The 22,380-nt window shown below is 40.0% G+C and overlaps 1 protein-coding gene across 12 annotated transcripts in view; it reads right to left on the bottom strand.

Moving 5' to 3' along the window:
* FANCC (FA complementation group C) overlaps nucleotides 1–22,380 on the bottom strand; it is a 319,450-nt gene that overhangs the window by 39,341 nt on the left and 257,729 nt on the right. For all 12 annotated transcript variants that reach the window (XM_036991264.2, XM_036991263.2, XM_036991262.2 and 9 more), the window contains one exon: nucleotides 15,868–16,032. In XM_036991264.2, coding sequence (XP_036847159.2) covers nucleotides 15,868–16,032 — 165 coding nt within the window. The remainder of the gene's footprint in view (nucleotides 1–15,867; nucleotides 16,033–22,380) is intronic.

The following is a 22,380-nucleotide window of genomic DNA, read 5'->3' on the forward strand; positions in this document are numbered from 1 at the left end:
CCTATCCATGCTGGGAGTTCTGGGAGAGGCCTGGGCTAGAGGTACAGGCCAGCGAGCCCTCAGCCAGGAGGGAGCACACCTGGATGGAGGAGTGCTCTCAGGGAGGCATGAGTGGGCAGGGGGCGGCCCAGGACCGAGGACCCAGGGCAGGGGGGCAGGATGGGCAGCTGCAGAGAAGAGAAGGCAGCAGACACATAGGCAGAGAACAAGGCCACCAAGGAAGAGAAGGAAGCCGGGCTGTGAGGGCACTGCTGAGATGCGGCAGGTGGGGGAACCACCAGCATGGTTCTGCCACTGTTCTGACGGCAAGCTGGGAACTGAAGGCAGAGTCAGGGAGCAGAGGAGATGGATGGCAGCCGGTCCCATAGACAGGTGCTGGGAGGGCCGTGGGGACGGGAGTGATGCCAGGAGGCCACACAGGGCAGCTGGCACCAGAGCTCTGGGAAGGTGGTGCTTCAGGACAGTGGGGCTGACTACTCATGGCCGCAGGCAGAGGAGCCTACAGGCTGGAGGGCCAGGACCTGCCTTTGTTAAGGAATTACCTGGAGGGTTTCACAGCAGTTTGCTTGTGCCTTAATCCTCACAGCAACCTTGCAAAACAGGTACCCTTATGGTACTGATTTTAGAGACAAGGCAATTGAGGTCAGAGAAGACCAAGGCCTCCCAGCTATGATTTGGCCCTGGGGGGACTGAAGCTGGTTGTCAGCCTCTCCCCTCAGCAGGATGCCACTCAGCAGATGGGGCCTGAGCCCAGGGGAGCAGAGAGCTTTCCCTGGTGAGCCTGGATCCTGCATTTACTCCCTTTTCAAAGTCCAGGCTGCCAGCCAGTTCTAGCCACTAAAAGGGACCCCTCCAAAGGGATTTCCGCAGCTTTCTAGAGGGCCTAGAACATCCCCCGGGAGTGGGGGAGGGTGTCCGCAGCCTCCCATGGAGCCAGAAGGCCCATGGTGGGAAGTGCTGAGGTGCAAGGGGACAGCTGGCTGCTCAGTGGCTCCTCCCTTCCCCAAAGGCAGGGGATGTCTTTTGACCTTCTTGCCTCACACCTTTTCAGGTGTGTTTTCAGGATCCTCATGAGATAAGCAGGTTCATCATCAGAAGACTCTCACTGCAGTGGAAGCTCTTCAGAGGTGGCCCCATCCTCAAGGCCTCTGAGCGGCTGTGTGCACACAATGTGATTTTCGTCACTAGGTCAGTGGCCAAGGGGTGCCCAGTGGCTCCAAGGTGGAGTTGCCAGAATGAGCAGAAGACAAATACAAACAGTGTAAGAGGAGCTGGTGTAAAATGGTAGGTCCAATGAATATCCAAATTAAAAGGTATCACACAGTTACAAATTCATGAGATGCTTAAGCTCTATATTCAAGTCACCAAGTATGTGATGTTTTTGTTCTATCCTCAGACACAGTTTGAAAAATCTGGATGTTAACAACTGTCTTTAATTACCCTTGACTCAGTACACTCTACTACTTGCTGTGAATGATTAAGTTTATGGACCATGTTTTATGTTTGAATCATCTATTAACAAAGAAATCTGTTTTGCTCTGAAGCTCAAAGACTTTGTATAATCAATCTTGGATGATCTTAATATACTCATATAACAGCATTTAGTTGGAACAACCCATTCATATTATACACAATGTTCTAAATGTGTACCAGGTTGGTTCTGAAGAATAGAGGCAAATTACATTATGTCAATCATATCTCAATAAAAGCAGGTGGAAATCATGAAAGCAAATCACAAAATAAGAGGTGTAAGCGGTCAAGAAGAACATTCCTCTGAATGGGAAAGAAAGGTAAACTGAACACCAAGGAGATGTCACCTTACCATCCTTTGAGCAGATGTTCAGAGGAGTGACAGGATCCGAAGATAAGTGAGTCTAGGACAGATGTTCAGAGGTGGGGCAGGGATGGCTCTGCCCACCTGGTGAAGTTGTGGGTCCAACCAGACTGACTGTAAAATACATGTCCTTGTGCATTTCGGTTAGAACCATACTTTTGTAAGTCTGTCTGGCAGAAATAAAAGTATCAGCTGGAGATATTTACTGCAGTAATATTATACAGAGGAAATTAGAAAAAATTTGAATGCATCAGTTGGCAAATAACTGAATAAATTAAGGTCCTATCCTATCAGGGAATATGTTCCTATTTTATACAAATGAACTGCAACTAAATCCCTCAAGGGATATTAAGACATGTTGGTTAAAAAACTCTTCCAGAGTCATGTGTATGGTATGATGCTTTTTTTATGTTACTTAAAGCAAGAAAATAAATTGTTTTGTATAGATTTCTGTATGTTTACAAGAGTCAAAGGTATGGTTACCACAAGTACTGGTGAGTGATGGGATAATTAACATTTTCTCTACATACATCTGTATTGCACTGGCCTGATAATATAAATATACATGTTGTGGAAACTGTGAAGAGACTAAAGGCAAAGAAAAAGAAAATGAAAAAAAAAAATGTTTTCAGGAACACTAAAACGTTTCCTTGTATTCAGCATGCATTAGTCGCAGAAATGCTAGAGTTGTATCCTTTTTCCAGTCTGACTAAATACTTCTTCCATCCATCTAGTCTAGTTACTGAGTAAGATGATGAATTTGAGGAAAACAAAAGAAGCTAAAATTCTCCCAAATCCCTACCTAATAATTATGGGAAGTTTTCTGCATTATAGCTATGTTTTAGGAAAATGAGACAGGGCACATGGGACTTCTGTGTAATCATTACACTTTTCTCCTTTAAAATACTGAGGAAATTTTTCCTTTAAAATCCCCACAGGTGCTTTCACGTAGAACATCTGAATCTCCTAACAGTTTCTGATACAAAGCAGGAGAGGCCTGCACAGACACTCCGCCCTGTCCAACACCTCCCTGCTCCTAGACTCTTGCAGACAGATGCCCCCTTGACATTTAGAAAGCTGTACTCTGTTTCCCCCAAACACTCCGTTTGGTTCTTAACCACGTGCTCTCCAAAAAGAGGTAGTGGGTAAAGAAAATGGTCCAGCTGCTCATTAAATAATTTTGATTCCAAATGTTTTTTATAGCTATAATAAAAATCCAGAATGTGTAATGTAATTCTTTGCAAGAAAGGTTCCTGATGAGGGTAGTAAGAGTCAGTGGGGAATGTGCTCTTCAGCTGAGAGGTGGAGGACAGGAAAGGGCTCCTTCACTAGAGACAAATGCAGGCTGTGTTCCATCTTTCCAACCCAGAAAGAGATCGGGGCTGTTCAGGCTGCTTAGAACCCCACCAAAATTGGGACCAACTTTTCTGGAGAACTGTTTAATTCCGAGGAACTGGAAAGAATACATCCCACAGGTGTATTTCCAATGAAAGCCTGAGCTAAGAAGCACATCAAATTTGAGTAAACTGGGCCAACATTTCCACTTCCATACAGAAAAGTCACTTCTCAAAGAGCTACACCAACCAAAGGAAATGGCTGACCCAAACATACTGGGCTATTACAAAGCGGTGCCAGCAGGTTTATATTGAAAAGTAAACTTTCCCTATGACTAATTCTGCAGCCATATCATCTCAAGGCAAAAAGAAGAGGCAAAAAGAAGAGCATGTCCAGAAGTCTCCGTAAGTGGACAGTTGTATCTACCTCTTTGTTACTGTTCTGTCCTGGGCCTTCCTCATGTAGACATTCACCGATGCTACCTGACAACATTTAAAGCCTGATTTTCTTAACTGAGCTGAAAAAACTAGAAGCTTGGTTGAAGGTCAGCCTTTCCTTATAGCTTCTTTTTTTTCCTTAAGCATCTTCGGAGGCTGTATTAGCTCTTTCATTAGTAGGAATTTAGCTTACATCTTGCCCTTAGTTCAGAACATTTTCATTAGGAGGAAAAGATATAAACTTGAGAAAACCTAATAAAAATTATAAAGAATAATATAATTCTTAAAGTCAATAACAATAATCAGAGCAACATGCTAACAGCTATCGAGGGTTATTCTGGGTGCAACATATGACAGGCATTGGGCCCATTTAAATACATCCCAGTGTGCCTGGGACAGGTTTATGTCTATTATCCCACAAACCATAAAAGGCACCCCTTTAAACTCCTAAGCGTTTCATGGTCACCCTATTTAATGCTCAGTCCCTCATGAGGTTGGCTGGTCTGCCAGTCATGACTTCTCTCTTTCATTTGTTCATTGGCTTACTCATACTGGTATGTAGGAAAATTCCCCATCCAGTCATCAAATTTCTCAGTATTTCTGAAGCAAAGGATTTAGGTTTACCTCCGAGGCATGTCATGCTGAATTACTTCGATGCTGCAAACTAATGAAAGGATTTCAGCAGCCCTCCAGGAGGGCTTCGTATCATCTATAGCCTGCTGTGAAGACGACCCCAGGGCAGACTTGACAAGTCAGATTTGACATTTAGGTCCAGAAATCAAGGAGTTCCTCCAGGTCATCTGAACCGCAGGGAGGGGCAAACACCTGCTGTTGAAAACAAGAGGCAGACATTTCTGAAAACACATGACTGTGCTCAGAAGCCAAGACCCAAGGAACCCAGCCAATGGTGCATGCGGTCAGCAGGCAGTTGGAAGGCTGAACACAGGGCAGGGCATACCACACAAACAAGCCTGTGGCTTCTCAATGGCCATGCAGCACACCTGGGAAGCAGGTCACAGGGCTGGTGGAAGGGGGTGGTCACTGGCACTGACTGATGGAAGCAGCCCCTGTCCCAACATGTGGCTGGGCCGCTCCATCCACGGGAAGGCATCCATGGGAAGGTTCCAAGCCTAACACCACTGCCTGGGGGACTTGCTGAGCTGAAGCAATAGGACCTAGACAAGCTGAAGACCACCCAGATTTCCAGACAGTGTGTCTCCTAAGCATCAGCAGACATATTTCCTAAACCAAATGAATTTAATAGCTGCTGAGGGTGAACTTGCTCTCCCAAGTGAAGTAAACACAGAGGAGCCCCAGTCTGCTAGGGGGACAGCAGCCTTTGCTCTCCGGCTACACTGCAGCGAGGAGGCACGGCCCTTCCCCACACAAGTCTCTTCATCAGTAATTCTGAAACAGCTGTGCAGGGCTTCACAGAGGAAGCTGAGGGGTGTCCACCCGTCTCCCTTAATTCAATTCTTATTGAGAAAGCGAGACTGGAAATACTAGTTGCCAAGACCACATTCTTCGATGAAACTGTTACCAAATCAATCAGGAATAGAGCTGCCAAGGTGAGAGGCAAAGGACATTTTACATAAAAGTAAGCACTTAGGACACTTGCTTTGCAATGTGAGAAGTAAGAGTTGTAGTGTAAGCCCTGAGGACCTGACATGTGCACTCAGATAGGTGACGTCAAGGGCAACTACATGTGAGGCACACTGACCCCACTGCATAGACGTTTTCCCGTACGGTACCTAAATAACAAAAAACCAGTCAGACTCCTCAGGAAATTCAGACTTACTGGGTAAATTCTGATAGAGGTTTAGAGTAAGTAGAAAAAAAGACTTCATATTTTGAAGAATGAAAATTATGTTTTGACCTTTTTTTAAAACATCAAATGATTTAATCTTCTATTTCTCTTTCTAAATCCTACCTTAAATTCCAGGGTTGTAGCATTTTGTGTACAAAGAAATTAAAAGACATATTCTAATTTTTAAGCATGATATGTGAAAAATGGCAAATTATCTGGTAACTATTCTCTGAACTGACTGAAAGCATGGTGGTTCTGAGGCTGTTCACATTCCCAATACAGATATAATAAAACCAATTTGAAGATATGCAGAAGACCTACAGTTGCAGCCAAGAACTCCAAACAAAACCTGAAATACAATAAAAACTTAGGCATAAGGAAACCTCAATGTGGAAAATACATAGTATGCTCCTTTAAGATCACAGACGCAAACGGGAACAAGTGGAAAGACAGAGGTGTTCTTGGACAGGCGGACAGAGAGCCTTCACCTCACAGAGATGTCAGTTCTTCCTCAGTTAATCCATGCATTGAACATGAGCCTCCCAAATAACATTAGGTGTCTTTCCCAGAGATGGACAAATTATGTTCACAGTTTATTTGAAAGATAAAACAAGCAAGAATTGCCAGAAAAATCCTGAAAAGGAAGAGAAATGAGGGGCAACAGCCCTATTTTATGTTAAGCATTATCAGAAAGACACTTACCACTAGAGCTGAATGGTGCTGGCGCATGGGTATATGACCAAAGAAACAGAACATAAGCCAACAGAACAGGTGCGTGTCATTAGAAACTGCATATGTGACTGCAGTGGGGACAACCTTTGTGATGTTTAAGGCACTGGAATGCCCTGTGTGCCAAGTGGGGGAGCAACCACAGCACTTCAGCAGACACATTCCAAGACCAAAGGGACCAGGAGCCTGCAGACTGAAGGGGACCTCTGAGCCCATGAGCCAGATGCAATGTGTGGGCTCTGGACTCTGATTCCAACAAAGTGACTATAAAACAAATATGAGACAATCAATAGAATTTACTCTCTGACTAACTATGTGATGATGATAAGGAATTAGTGCCAGTTTTTAGACATAATAATGGTATTGTAGTTATGCTTCTTAAAATGCAGCATTATAGAGACTTCTGGTTTCCTGTCCTGCATGGAAGGAGCTAGAAGTCACCACTCTGTCAATACAAATAAAATCAGAACAAACTGAAAGATCAACAACTCTTCTTGCATCCTTAAGAGAGGGGAACACAGGACAAAGCTTGGCTCCCGAGACTGGAGAGGCAGATAAGCAAATACAGGGAATCACGGCTTACCTAAGAGGAGACCCACAAATGGAAACCACCATGGCAAACAGCACTGGGTAGGAACACCTGAGCTCTAACTGTGAATGGCTGGAGGTTTAGTGTGGACAACTCTGAGAGTTGTAACTCCAGGGGGACCCAGTAATGGAAGGTCCCCTACAATACTGTGAGATTTACCTCCAAGAGCTCGACCAGCTTCTCATAAGAAATACTGGAGAAAAATTCACTCCTACTCTGAGGCAGGAAGAGGGGAGAAGGATCTATTGAAAATACACCAGAGTGCTCCTTCCTTCCTAACAAGGCCTGCCCTCAAGGGAAACTAGCTCACCAGAGCCTAACCTATGGGGGCCTTATCAGAGCCTAAGAGGCCTGGGAAAGGACCATAACCAGTTCCAGCCAGCTCTGGGCATCCTGTCCCACCCAAGAGTGAGGAAAAACTAAGAAACTCTTGTGAAGTTCACTGTGCAGAAGCACAAGCTCACAAAAGATGGAGACCTAATTGTAAGACTACAGAACACTTTCCCTCCCTTACACACACCACCACACTCCCAAAAAGCCTATTTACAGTGCTTTCTATTTACAGCAGTTCCATTATAGAAAGCCTATTTATAGCAGTCCAGCCATCAAGAATAAAATCAGGAGACATACGATACAGAAAAAAAACAGAATTTGGACAGAACAAGAATCAGAACTAGACATGGAAGAGATTTTGGAATTAGCAGACTGGGAATCCAGAACAGCTGTGATTGCCACACTGGGGTCTCTCATAGATAAAGCAGACAATGTACAAGAACAAATGGGCAATGTGAGCAGAAAGAGGGTCGTCCTAAGAGAGGACCAGTAACAAATACTGGAGACAAAAACACCTTTAACAGACATGAAGAACGCCTTTGCTGGGCTTCCCTGTAGACTGGCCAAGGACAGAATCCCTGACCTTTAGGCTGTATGAGTGGGAACCTCGAAAACCAAAGAGCAAAGAGAACAGAGAATGAAAACACAGAAGGGCACATTCAAAGAACATGGGACAATGACAGAAGGTGTAACACACACATAATGGGTGTACCAGGGAGAGGAGAGGAAGGAACAGAAGGGATACTTGAAATGATAACGAATGAGAATCTCTCCAAATTAATGTCAGATGCCAAACCACAGGTCTGGGATGCTCAGAGTACCGAGCAGGGTAAACGCTGGAACACTGCACCTAAGCAGGTCATTTGAACACATTTTTAAAAGATCAAATTTTAATGATATTTGAATGATAAATATGAAGGACATTTGAATGATAAAGTTTTAAAAATCAAAGATAAAGAAAAAAAACCTTGAAAAAAGCAAGTGTGAGGTTAAATGTTTTACCTGTAGAGGAATAAAGATTACATTCAACTTCTCAGAAACCATGCAAGCAAGAAGCAAATGGAATGAAATATTTAAAACATTGGAGGAAAAAACCCACCATCCAAAATGCTGTACCCTGCAAAATTACCTCTCAAAAGTGAAAGAGAAATAAAGACTTTCTCAGACAAACAAAAATTGAGGGATTTTGTTGCCAGTAGACCTGTTTGCAAGAAATATTAAAAAGAAGTTCTTTAGAGAGAAGGAAAGTAGTACACATCAGCAACTCATATTTACATCAAGAGAATCAAAGGAGGAATAACTGGAGGCAAAATAAAAACTTTAATTTTTCCTATTCTTAATTGATGTACTAGGTAAGTGTTTTCTCAAAATATTAAAGCAGTAATGCATTCAATTATATATTTATGCATATACTTATGCTTATGTGTGCCTGTACATAAGTGGGATGAATGAGGTGATGATACAAAAGACAGTAAAGAGGAGTTAGGAAGACTTTGTTATTGTACTCACACCAGCTGTGAAGAGGTACAGTGATATCTGAAAGTGGATTTGGGTTAGTTGTAAATGTATATTGCAAAACTCTATGGCAATCACTAAAAAAGGCTAAAAAAAGCATAACATATGCTGAGAAAGGAGACTAAATGGCCTCATGAAATAGACAAAACCACAGAAGGCAGAAAAAGAGCAGAAGATAAAAAGAGCAACACAGAGTAAGGACAACAAATGTAAAATACTAATGAATATAACAGATACTAATTCAGCTATATCAATAATCACTTTGAACTAACAATTCAAGTCAACGTTCTAAATGTACCAACTAAAAGACAGACTGACAGAGTTGATCAATAAGTAGACCCAACTATATCTTGTCTACAAGAAACCTACCATAAATATAAAGATTATACATAAAAACTAAAGGGATGGAGAAAAGTAATTAACACTAATCAAAAGAAAGCAGAAATAGCTATGTTCATTCCAGAGAAAGCAGAATTTTAAAAAAGGCATGTTATCAGGCATAAAGCTTATTTTAGTTGACCCTTGAACATCACAGGGGTTACGGGTTCTGACCCTCTCTCTGTGCAGTCTAAAATCTGCATACAATTTCTGACTTCCCAAGACTTAACTACTAATAGCCTACTACTGATTTTATGATAGTAAGTGATAAAGCAGACTAGAATTTACATATATTTTATATATTCATGGCATTCCTTTTTCTTAATTTTTTCAACATTTCTAGGCTAAATAGTTCATCTGCAAGTTTCTGCAAATTGTTGCAAATCTCCAAAAATTTTTTCAATATATTTAGTGGAAAAAATCCACATATAAGTGGACTCATTCAAACCCAGTTGTTAAAGGGTCAACTGTACATATTGATAAAGGGGTCAATTCCCAAAAAGATATAATAATCCTTAATTTGTAAGTGCCTAACAGCAGAGTATCAAATTATGGGAGGAAAAAACTAATAGAATTACAAAGAAACAGATGAATCCACTATTAGAGTTGGAGAATTCAGTATCCCTCTATCAGAAATGGACTGACCCAGCAGGCAGAAATCTGTAAGAACACAGCTGAACTCAACCAAACCATCAATCAACTGGATTGACATTTATAGACTACTTCGTCCAGCCACAGCAGAATACACACTCTTTTCAAGCTTATATGGAATATACGCCAAGATTGCCCATATTCTGGGCTATACAACACACCTTAACAAATTTAAAAAAGCAGAAATCCTACAATGTCTGCTCTCAGAACACAGTGGAATGATAAACTAGATATCAGTAACAGAAAGATAACTTGAAAAATCCCAAATGATATGGGGATTCAACAACAAACTTCTAAGTGACACACAGACCAAAGAGAAACCTCAAGAAAAATTTAAAGTTGTTTTAACCTAAATGAAAATGAAAACACAACAAAGTTTGCAGGATGCAATGGAAGCAGCGGTTAAAGGGAAATTCATAGCATTGAATGCATAAAAGAAAAGAAAAAAAGACCTAAAATCAATCACCTAACTTTCCACCACAGGAAATTAGGAAAAGAACAAATTAAAGTAAGAGGAAGAAGAAAAGAAATAGTTAAGAAACAGAGCAGAAATCAATGAAATTGAGAACAGGAAATCAACAGAGAAAAATCAATGAAGCCAAAAGCTGGTTACTAGAAAAGATCAATAAAATCAATAAGCCTCTAACTAGGCTAAGACAAAAGGAGGACATAAATTACTAATGTCAGAAATTAAAAAGAAGACATCAAATATAAACCCTATGGGCATTAAAAGGATAATAAAAGAACACTATAACAACTCGCTGAGGACAAATCTGATAACCTAAATGAAATGGACAAAATTCCTTGAGAGACACAATTTAACAAAACTCACAGAAGAAGAAATAGACTGAGTAGGCTTGTATTTATAAAGAAATTGAATGAACAATTAATAACCTTTCAAAAAAGAACATGAATTAGTGGAATTTGCTGGTGAATTCTACTAAATGTTTATGGAAGAAATAACACCATTCTCTACAATTTTGTTCACAGAATAGAAGGAGAGGAAATTCTTCCTTACACTACAAGGCCAGAATTATACTAATACCAAAAACAGACAAGGACATTAAGAAAAGAAAACTTAGAGACTAGTATCTCTCATGAACAGAGATTTAAAAGTCCTCAAAAAATATTAGCTAACCAAATCCACAATAAGGAGAATTGTATTCCATGACCAAGTGGAATTTGTCCCAGGTATGCATGGGTGGTTCAATTTTTGAAAACCAGGTAATTTAATCAACTATATCAACAAACTAAAAAAGGGAAAATTCATGTAATCCTATCAATAAATTCAGGAGGCGCATTTGATAAAATCCAAACCCATTCAAATACAAAAGCCCTCAGCAAATTAGGAATACAGGGGAACTCCCTAAAATTGATAAAGAATATCTACAAAAACCTAACAAGAATTAGTATTTTGTTGTTGATGATGTGGAGAAAAGGGAACACTTGTGCACTGTTAGTGGAAATATTAATTGTTGCAGCCACTATGGAAATGAGTATGAAGGCTCCTAAAAAAATTAAAACTGGAACTACCATGCGATCCAGTAATAGCACTTCTGGGCATCTGACCAAATGAAATGAAAACAGGATATTGAAAAGATACCTTCACTCCCGTGTTTACTGCAGCATTATTCACAAAAGTCAAGATAAGGAAATAACCTAAGTGTTCATCAATGGATAAAGAAGATACGAGATACACACACACACACACACGAATATTATTCAGCCATTAGAAAGAAAGAAACTGCCACTGTGACAGACAACATGGATGGGCCTGGAAGGCATTATGCTCAGTGACATAAGTCAGACAGAGCAGAGAAACAGATAGTGTATATCACTGAGTGTGGGATCTATAAAAGCTGAGCGCACAGAAACAGAGACTAGAATGACTGCTAACAGGGACTGGGAGATGGTTGGCCAAAGAACACACTTCCAGCTTAAGATGAATATGTTCTGGGGACCTAATGGACAGCACGGTGACGACAGTTAATAATATTGTTTTACATACTTGAAAGTTGCTAAGAGGTGCAATCTTGTTTAACACGAAAAAGAAAGGGTAACTGTATGACGTGATAGATATATTAGCTAGTGTCAAGGTGGTAATCATTTGCAATTATCAAAGTGTATTAGATCAACTCCTTGTACATCTTAAACTTATAAAACATTATATATCAATTACATCTCAAGCTGAAAAAGTAAAACATAAATAAATAAGTGAATAAGAAGTTTGGCATTTTCTCTTGTGCCCACATGAAAACTTAGTAAGAAGTGAGTACACTTTGTTGTTTTATTTTACAGAAATACCTTTAAAATTTTTGAAAACTTTTCTAAATTTTATCAAATGTATTTTAGATATAAATATATCTGTATTTTACAATATAGAATATTTTTAGATACTTTCAAAATTTAATGACTACTTAAAAATAAAGTTCATTTATAACACATTTTCTTATATTTAAAAATGCATAAGGGGGGGGAAGAAGAAGGGGGGTATTAAGATTAGCATGCATGGGGGGGAGGGAGAAAGGGGAGGGTGGGCTGCACAACACAGAGAGGACAAGTAGTGACTCTACCACATTTTGCTAAGCTGATGGACAGTAACCGTAATGTGGTTGTTAGGGGGGACCTGATATAGGGGAGAGCATAGTAAACATAGTATTCTTCAGGTAAGTGTAGATTAAAAATTTAAAAAAAAAAAGAAAGAAAGAAAGAAAAGGGGGATTACTCCTTAACAGGATAAAACTATTGGTAAATCAAAGATCAACGCATGCTTTAAATATCCTTAATGTTGATCACTTAAAGGGTGTCAGATGATCAGCTATGGAGGTACTCTTTTCTGATAATATTCCTTTCTCTTAATTAAAAAAAAAAAAAAAAAAAAAAGCAGTTACTGTGTGCTGACCTCCAATGAGTTCTGCACAGTGGTATAGAGGGCATGTCAAAGTGTGGGCAAAGGGTCTGTTTGTTTCTAGGCAGAAGATCAAGGCCTAGCTTGGATACCCAGAAAATGAACTAAGATACGATATGAGGAGGAGCTTCCGGCATCAGCACTCTCTGGAGGACTCGTGCCGGGGGATGATCATCAAAAAGCCTCCACAGGGATCCGGACGATGCTGCGGTTGTGGCTGCATCCAGCCCACCGTCTCCTGGACTTGCCATAAGAAGGAGGAGGGAGATGTCTAGGCTGGCATGTGCATACAGTGAGACAACGAATTTGACTGGATCTGTACTGTTGGAACTCAACCAGGAGTTGGGAGGGGTGCAAGTTGTAGCACCCCAAAATCTCATGACTATAGACTATCTATGGTTAAAAGAACATATGGGATGTGAACAGATCCCAGAAATGGGCTGCTTTAATTTGTCTGATGGTTCAAGTACAGTTCGAAAATATCCATCATATCATAGATAAATTTTCACAAATGCCTAGGGTGCCTAAATGGTTTTCTTGGCTTCACTGGAGATGGCTGGTAATTATAGATTTGCTTTGTTTATGTCACCGTATTCCTATTATGTTAATATGTGTGTGCAAATTAGTTAGTAGTTTAAAACCTGTACATACTTAAGGTACTATACAAGAAGATATGTCAAAGAAATAATCAATCCTCCCAAGTTTCCTTCATATGCTACATCTATAGCTTTTCTTCTTCCTTCCTAATTACAAACCTTAAATAGAATTCGTGCCTCATATCGAATTTACCGAGTATCATAATTCCTCCAGGTGGTAAAGATACCTCGAGACAAGTGCTGGGCATAGAAGCCACAGGGCATAAATCTGCAAAGAAGTAAAAAGCTAACCTTTGCAAACAATATGGCTTCTCTCTCACTTACCAACTTTACATTTCCCTGTATGGCCCCGGAAGATGACTGGTTAGCCAGAGACGGGTAAGATTCCTCAAGGGAGGAACAACCTAAGACAGGCACAGTCGCAGGGGGGCCATCAGGTGAGAATTTGGGGATCAACAGAGGTGAGGCTCAGAACCTCACCCCCCCTGCTTTGAGAGAAATCTTCTGCATCCGTGGATGTCTTGCTGCCCTTGTCTAGCCTGGATTAATACTTAGTCCATAGGCACACACCTGATCATCTGATCATCTACATTTGCCTTCTTACAGCACTAAACTATGTTTTCTACCTTTATCTTGCATCTACCTACCACTTCAGCATTTTATTAAAAATAAAAATAATAATAATAATAGGAGAAATGTGGGATCAACATATAAATCAAGTACAAAAATCAAATGAATATTCATATTTGACCTGATGGTTTATAGGTCATATTGCATGATCAAAACCGAAAGTTTCTGTGATGAATGCCCTTGTACTGTTCACCATGTAAGAATTTATTCACTCTGTAAGAATTCGTTCACCATGTAAGAACTTGTTCGTTATGCTTCAGAAGATTGGAGACTGACGAGAATTAGGCTTGAGATGGATTAATAAAAAAAAAATGCAAACTTTGGCTCTATGAAGGAGAACTAAAAGACTCGCTTTCTCATCCCCCAAGTGGTGCACTGGGAAAAGACGAACCAGCACATCTCTGGAGACACCTACTCCCCTGAAGCGGGTGGGCTGCCCTGGAAATGAGGGGCAAGTATGAGGAGTTATTTTCCCCTTGGCTGGGTGGATATTAATCATTTACCTTAGTGTGTCTCAGTCAGCAGAATGTTTCCAAATGCTATTATATGTAGTTCACTGAAGCATCAATTTGAGACCAGAGTTTAAAAAAAGGAATTAAATAATTCAAACGTAGTGAGGTAAATAAACAGCTTGCCGGCAGAACCATACCTCTGCTCTCTGGGCATGGCCGGACTAGCTGTGCTGCTCGTATTCATTTGGGATCAGCACCAACTGAGGGCAGTTGTCTAAGGGAACTTGGTAGCACAGAACGATGTCATGCTGAATAACTGTTTAATCTCATGCTGTTCCATACAACAACTGTGTTGACATTTGTGCTCGGAGTACAAAGGCCAAAGCAGCTAAGCCTATTGTGCCCAGCGCGGTCAGAGCAGCGACAGGGGCCACTGATTCTCATACCACAAACTCATGTTCATCACACTGCCCATTTCACATGGCACTGCACTGATGAAGCAGCATAAAATGTGAATTTCACTGAATTTTACTCTTGAGAATATTTTTCATGAAAATCTGCAAGATGGAAAGGAAAGCAAGCATCTGGAACATAAGGCCACAGGTCTAGAGGAAAAGCACTTGAGCAACTGTTTGAGCTATGAGGTCAGCCTGCTACTGTTTACAGTAGAAAATAACCTGAAAGAGTGCTTCACAGACCAATGGGTTATTCAAAACTGAGTTTGGCACATCCTTTCTCCAGAATCACCAAAGTGACCCTAGGACCTTAAGGAAACAACCGACAGTGTTTGTTGCCAATGATACATTTCAGTTTTCGGGCAGATCGTAGAATCTTGGAAAATGTGTTTCTGCCGTGCGAGTTCAACAGTTTCCCAACACCTGATGTTTCTGATGAGATCAATGGTGACAGTAATGCATTTAAATTTGGGTACTGTGCAATGAAACATGCCAGTGTTTGCAAGATCTCGGTAACTTAATGAACCAATAGTTTCCAAGTGAACAGTGCATGAGGCTACAAAATCCTGCTGGTGCTAAAGACGCTATTTAAAGTACTAGACAGACCAATAGATTTTCATGTAACAGTATGGAGAGCCCATTGGCACAGCTTCAGACTCCTTTACAATACTACCATATTCAAATTCTGGTGAGGTAAGTATCCAAAGCAAGTATCCACAATTATCTGAGGTAGCTATTAAAATACTCCTGTCTTTTCTAACTTCACATCTGTGTGAGGCTAGGTTTTCTTCCTATTGAGTCAAAACAACATACCACACCAGACTGAATGCAGAAACATATATGAGAACCCAGCTGTCTTCTTATAAGTCAGACAATCAGATTTGCAAAAATGTAAAACAATGCCACTCCTGACAACTTTCCTTGGAAAAGATCATTGTTTTTCACAAAAATGTGCTATTTTGTTAACACATAATTAACATTGTTATTTTCAAATTAAGTAATTAATATTTTAAAAACTTGTTTTAATTTCAAATATGGTAAATACTGCTCAATATAACACACCCTTTTTTTAAAAGCTCATTGGGATCCTCAATAACCTTTAAGAGCATTAAGTGGTACTGAGAACACAAGTTTGAAAACTGCATTTCCAGCGTGGGGAAGTATTCTTAAGAAGAGGAAGAACGTGGGTGGGTGATAAGGTAAATGGACATCACTTACAACAAAAAGGCCTCGTTCACAGCGTCAAAGAACTCAGGCCAGAGCACTTCCCGAGGTTCATGTCCATGGTAGGTGAGCAGAGCCGCCACCAGGGGTTCGAAATCCGGCAGGGTCACCAGTGGTATACAAACTCGTGACAGGGACCTCACCTGCTCAGGGGCCATTCTGTGGAATAAATACAGTAAGAACTAGTTACCCAAACCTTACAGCTACACAGAGACATAAAGTCTTCATACTGAAAAGGCTGACAGGCCACTTGCTTTGCCTCTCACATAAGGAAGGCTCCCCTGCTACCATCGTGAGTGCTTCTTACTCAAATGTCTTAGAAAGAAACCCCATTTTAGCAGCAGTTTCCGTTTTAACATCATTCATTGTCAGGACTCTGGCGTAAGTATCTCCAAGTACCTCCAACTTACCATGCCCCAAGCAGAGCTCTAGAATTCCCTCCCCAAATGCTCTCTTCCTGCTATGGCCCCCATCTCACTTGCTCAGGCCAAAGCCCTTGAGGTCTGTCCTTGATCCCTCCCCTTTCTGTCATGCCCTCTCTGATGCAGCAGTCAGTGCTGTCAGTTCCTCTATTTCTCTACTTTCCATCATGACCCCCTACTTCATCACCACCTCCAGGCTTCCTCCTGCTTTGCCCTCACCCCACTGTTTATCATCAGGACCATCTGGAAGCCCTTTAAAAACTCAGATCACTTCACTTGTGTGTTCAAAGCTTTGTGATAGCTTCCCCTTCACACAGAAAACTAAGCAGCCTTACAACAGCCACCAACACCCTCCGCAGTGAGGCCCACTGTCCCTCTGGCTTCATCTTCTTCCACTCACTGCCTCGCTTGTTCTGGCCTTCCTGGCTTCTAACTACTCCAGATAAGGTCCTGTTGTCATTCTGCCTGGAACCACGACTACTTTCTTCATTTCATGTAGGTTTCAGCTCAAATGTTGCTTTATGCAGACGATTTCCTGTTCATCCCTATAAACGCAATGACCAATAATACAGCAGCGATCAGCCACATGTGGTGATTTTAATTTAAACGAAATCTACAGTTCCACTCTCCAGTTGCACTCCATGTTAAGTGTTCCACAGCTAGTGGCTTACAGTGCTGGACACTGCAAATTCAGAGGACTTGTCCGTTACTGCAGAATGCTCCACTGGACAGCAGAGTTTAACACAGCAAGACCTCCCCTCCCCATGTACTTCCCGGTGTGCTTCTCCCCAGTGTACCTTTCATCAGCTGATCTATTGTGCATCTACTTTACAGTTCATGGCCTGACTCTTCCTGTTAGGATATCAGCTTTATATGGGCAGGTACTTCTACCTTGCTCACAGCTTTATTCCTAGCATTAGGGACAACTCCTTACACAAACTACATGCTCAAGAAACAGATGTTAAGTGAATAACTGAACCAGAAATTAATAAAATGAAAGTTTGGGATTTTTGCTTTTAGATCTTTTTCCAGGTATTTTCACATATAATCATAATCTGGATATGTTATGCATAATCTCTGCACAATTACTATCTTGAGATCTCTGTTCTGGGGATTTCCTTCACTTCTCTCCTGGACTCTACTTCTTTATTGTTTCATTCATTTTATGTTGTACTTTGGCTGAGTACAGAATTCTGGTAATTTCCCTATGGAATTGTGAAGGTGTGGTTCTACTGTGGTCTAGCTTCCAGTGTTGCTCCTGAGAAGACCCATGCTATTATGAACCTCAATTCTTTATATATGTCCTGTTTTCACTCCCTGGATAGCCTCTTTGAAATTTCACAACAACATGTCTTGGTATAGATTTATGTTTATTTATTGTACTGGGTACTCGGTGGGTCTTAAATCATGGACGTTCTCTTGGATTACCTCCTTGAGGACTTCCTACCCAATCTTTTCTCTGATCTCACCTTCTGGAAACTATAATTTCTTTGGACACTGAACTTCTTAAACAGCTCTCAGCCTTAGCTTTTCTTTCTTACTTTTCATCTCTTCGTCTTTTGCTCTGGATTTTGAAGGAATTGTTCAGTTTCGTATTCTGATACTTTTTTGATGTTTTTCATTACCACTCTCACATTATTAATTTCTGAGTACTATTTTTTTAATCCTCTGGATGTTCTTTTTTTGAAAAAAGACTAAGTAGCATCCTGTTCTTGTTTAATGGCTACACTAGAACCTTTTACTTTTACGGAGGTACTGATATTGAGACTTTCTATTATTTCAATAATCTTTCTTCTTTATTTGTATTGATAGCTATTTTCCCCATATTATATGCTTAAAATGATGTCCTTAAATACCTGGTGACCATTGCTAGTCCACTTATATTTAAGAATCAGGCACTACAAAGCCAGTGTGGAGTTAGTTATATGTGAATGAATAGGGCAAGTTCATTGTGATTTTCACTACAGACAGCAGTTTTTAGACTTTTTAAATTTGTTTCAGAATACCCATAAGCTGGTAAAAATTACTGAGAACTTTAAAGAGCTTTGTTTATGAGGCTGTAACTATTACTTTTCATCATGTTTGAAATTAAAACAGAGACATCTAAAAATATGTATTAATTCACCAGAAGTCATTTTAGTGAATATCTGGTCATTTTTTTTATTGCTTTGATTTGCTCTTTCTGGAATTTGGGATTCCCCATTAGCCTCTCCACGAATGCTATTTACTGTAGCCGGCCCAGTACTTGCCACAGTGTAGTTTGGTTGGGTCACCAATAAATTACATTCTCAGCATTAGGGAGCCCCCAGAACAGCTGGGGGTTGGCAGCCATATGGTACCTACTTCTCCACAATGTCCTCCTCTTGTCCTGTTAGACTTAGGTGGCTCTTGGTTCTACCAAAGTGCAGCAGGAACGGTTTCAAAATGCCCCTGGCCTTCATGGCTTCCTCTTTTGGTCTGAAACTTGTCAAGTGTGCACTTCCTGGACTGCATCACATTAAGCTTCAGTCCCAACTGACTGCCAGAGCAGCACCAGGTGATTTCTGCCCAGGAATTCAATGACAGGAGGCTCAACAGGAACCAAATAATGTGGGAAGCATCCTTCCCACGTGGTCGTATGGAAGCTTTCAAACTACCTGCAGCAAGCACAGAGCTGCACAATAAAGGGTGATTCTCAGAAGTGCAAAGGCCGCTCCTTCTAGACCATTTGCAGCAAAGAACGAGAGAATGTAAACACCCTGTCACGGATTTGTTGATTCTACTTGGTGGCAAGTGAGACTCTATTTGAAACACTATGGCAAGACCATTTATCAGGCCTCTAAAAATAATGCAAAAGAAAACTAAACAGATTTTCTTATTTTTTTGTTTCTTTGACAATTTATGCATTGGAGTTATGAGATTAATTTCTACATTTTCCACAAGTCTTTCGAAATGAACTTTAGCACTCAAGTTGTGAAAAATGAAAAAACGTACAGATGCCATCTGTTAAAAAAAAAGAGAAAGAAACAGTGTAGCATTGTTTCTACAGGGTTTGAGAGGCTCCAGCGGCTGCATGTCGCAGTAGTGGGAGGAAAGTAATGATAAAACTCGTTTCACAAACAATGGAAACCTGGATTCAAGTGAACCAGAAAGTAGTTTTGCTGCTATGTTGTATTCTGATACCCCTTTTTTGGTTTTTAAATCTTGAGATGTACAGGTAACCCCAGGTTGACAGTAATACATTATGATACATTAGGAGAAAGTAACACATTAGGATACATATTTTATTAATACTTATTAATGAAATTTACAACAGCAACAGCTATAAGGGCGCCAGCAGGCTTGCCAGCTGTCAGAGGTTACCCTACAGTCCTTCCATTATCTGCTCTCAGGAAATCAGTTTCTACCTGACACAAGAAAACACACTTGGTTGAACTTGTAATTCACTGGAGAATTGTGGGCTTTGAGGTCTGAGTCTCACACAAGCTTTAAGGAATCCGGTTTCCTTCATGGATGAAGAACAGAACTTCCTGTTTGTAGGTTTTAGTAGGACTTTTAAAGCTCATAAAGAGACTCAAAAAGTATGTTGGGCATCAAATTGCTTCTTAAATTCAATCTTCTGACAAGTGTAAGTGAACTTAATCCAAGAGATTGAATTTCCCTAAAAACTCAACATATTTCAGAAAAATACCTGCAAGAAATGTATCTTGTTGAATTCTAAAGTTCTTTCTTTAAAAAATAAAGATGGAGAAAGACTCCACAGGAAGCATCATTCAGTAGAGCAAATGAGGAATATATGAGGTGTGTCAGAGACCGGAAGACATTCTACCAGCACAGGCATCTCATATTCTTGGTAAATTTGGTTAAAAATTTTCCTAATTATACCACAGATTTGATTTGATGAAGACTGCCCTAAACAACTAACGAAGTGAATCACCCTTTCATCCTCGCTGCACCTGCCATGCACCTGCCTGTGGGATGGCCTTCAGTGGACTCGGCTTGTCCCCATGGTCTGCCATACTGTTTTTGAAAACAAACATCCTTAATGAAAATATAGTCCTGAATTTGGGAACAAACCTGCCCTACAAAATGGCCCAATCTGGCATGAATGAAGTTTTTTGCTATACACAGTGAGCCAGCTAGTATCTGCCAGCAGCTCTCCTGATTGTAGTGGAATTAGATACTTTTGAGCAGCTCTCTTCTCCCATCCAAGCATGAGAAAAAGAAAAGCACAGATAATTCTGAGGAAAGCATCTTAATAGACCAATATAATCAAAGAATGTATAAAATACATGAATATATAAACAAAAGAAAAAAAACAACTGCAGAGAGGAATAAATATTAAGCAATCTAAGGCCAAGTAAAGATGATTCTATTTTCATGAAGTACACCTGCTATTTTGGAAATGAGACCCTGAAGCAGGAAATAACTGCTTTATTATGAATATTATCTTTCCATTTTCAGCATCTCATAGGGCACCGCTATTCTAGTTTTTAAAAGTTTAATTATAAAATACTTATGACATATGGAAAAACACAGAGAATTACTGTAACAACTATGTACCAACTGCCCAGATTTTATAATGCTAACATTTTATTAAGTATTTCTATTTGATGTTTTAAAGAAATAAAATGTCTCAATTACAGCTGACACACTGTTCCTCACCCTATTTCCTCCTCCTGGACCCAGGACTTAGCACTCCCCTGAAGTTGGTGTAGATTCTTTCTGCCAGTTTTAACACTTTTCCTTTATATGAATGTATTTTTTTGAGTGTTCTAAAATTTTCTTTAAGAAATAACATATTATGGATGTCTTTTTGCAGCCTCCTTGCTATTCTGTTCCATGAGTTTATGTATCTGGCCTTAGGCCAGTATCAAACTGTTTTAACAACTGTAGCTTTATAATATGCTTTAAAATCTGTGCATGAGAGTCTCCCAGGTTTAGTTTTCTTTTCAAGATAGTTTTGGCAATTTGGGATCCTTTGATATTCTATATGAATTTTAGGATTGTTTTTACTATTTCTGCAAAAGAAAAATGCCATTTGGATTTTGGTAAGATTGCACTGCTATCTACAGATTGATTTGGGTAACGTGGACATTTTAACACTATTAACTCTTCCAATCCATGAATATGCAATGCCTTTCCATTTATCTGTGTGGTATTTAATTTCTTTCAGTGTTTTACAGTTTGCACTGCAGAAGTCTTTCAACTTTTCAAGTTTTTCCTAAGTATTTTGTTCTTTTGATGCTATTGTAGGTGGGATTTAAAAAAAATTCCTGTTTTCTTGTTATTGATAGTCTATACACATACAACTTATATTTGAGTGTTGATTTGTATCCTGCCACTTTACTGAATTCATCTATTACTTACAACAATTTTTCTGTGGAATCTTTGGAATTTTCTACATATACATATCATCTATAAACAGACAACCTCATTTCTTTTAAATTTGGATGCCTTTGTTTTGCTAAATTGCTCTGGCTAAGACTTTCAGTACTGTGTTGAAAAGAAGTGGTAAGAGAGGACATCCTTGATTTGTTCCTGATTTTGGAAGGAAATCTTTCAGTCATTCATCATTGAGTATGATGTTAGCTGTGGACTCTCTACATATATTCTATATTTTGTTGAGGTGGTTTCCTTCTATTGCTTGTTTGCTGAATGTTCTTATCAAGAAAGAGGGGCTGAATTTAACAGTTTTTCTGCATCAGTTGAAATTATCATGTAGTTTGGTCCATCACTGTTAATATGGTATAACACACTGACTGACTTTCATATGGTGACTTATGGGTACACATGAGGAATAAATCCCACTTGGTCATGCTGCATCCCTTTAATATGTGGAGTTTAGTTCGCTAGATTTAATTGAGGATTTCTGTACCAATATTCTTTAGGAACATTCATCTATACTTTTCTTAGAGAATCTTTATCTGATTTTGGCATACAGTAGCACTGGCCTTGTAAAATGAGTTTTGGAGTGCTGTGTCCTCTTCAGTTTTTTTAAAGAACCTGAGAGGGATTCATGTGAATTCTTTAAATGTTTGGCAGAACTCTCCAGTGACACCATCTGGTCCTGGTATTTTCTGTGTTGGCAGATTTTTGATTACTG

This window comes from Manis javanica, chromosome 2 (assembly GCF_040802235.1).
Source record: "Manis javanica isolate MJ-LG chromosome 2, MJ_LKY, whole genome shotgun sequence".
Taxonomy (NCBI): Eukaryota; Metazoa; Chordata; class Mammalia; order Pholidota; family Manidae; genus Manis; species Manis javanica.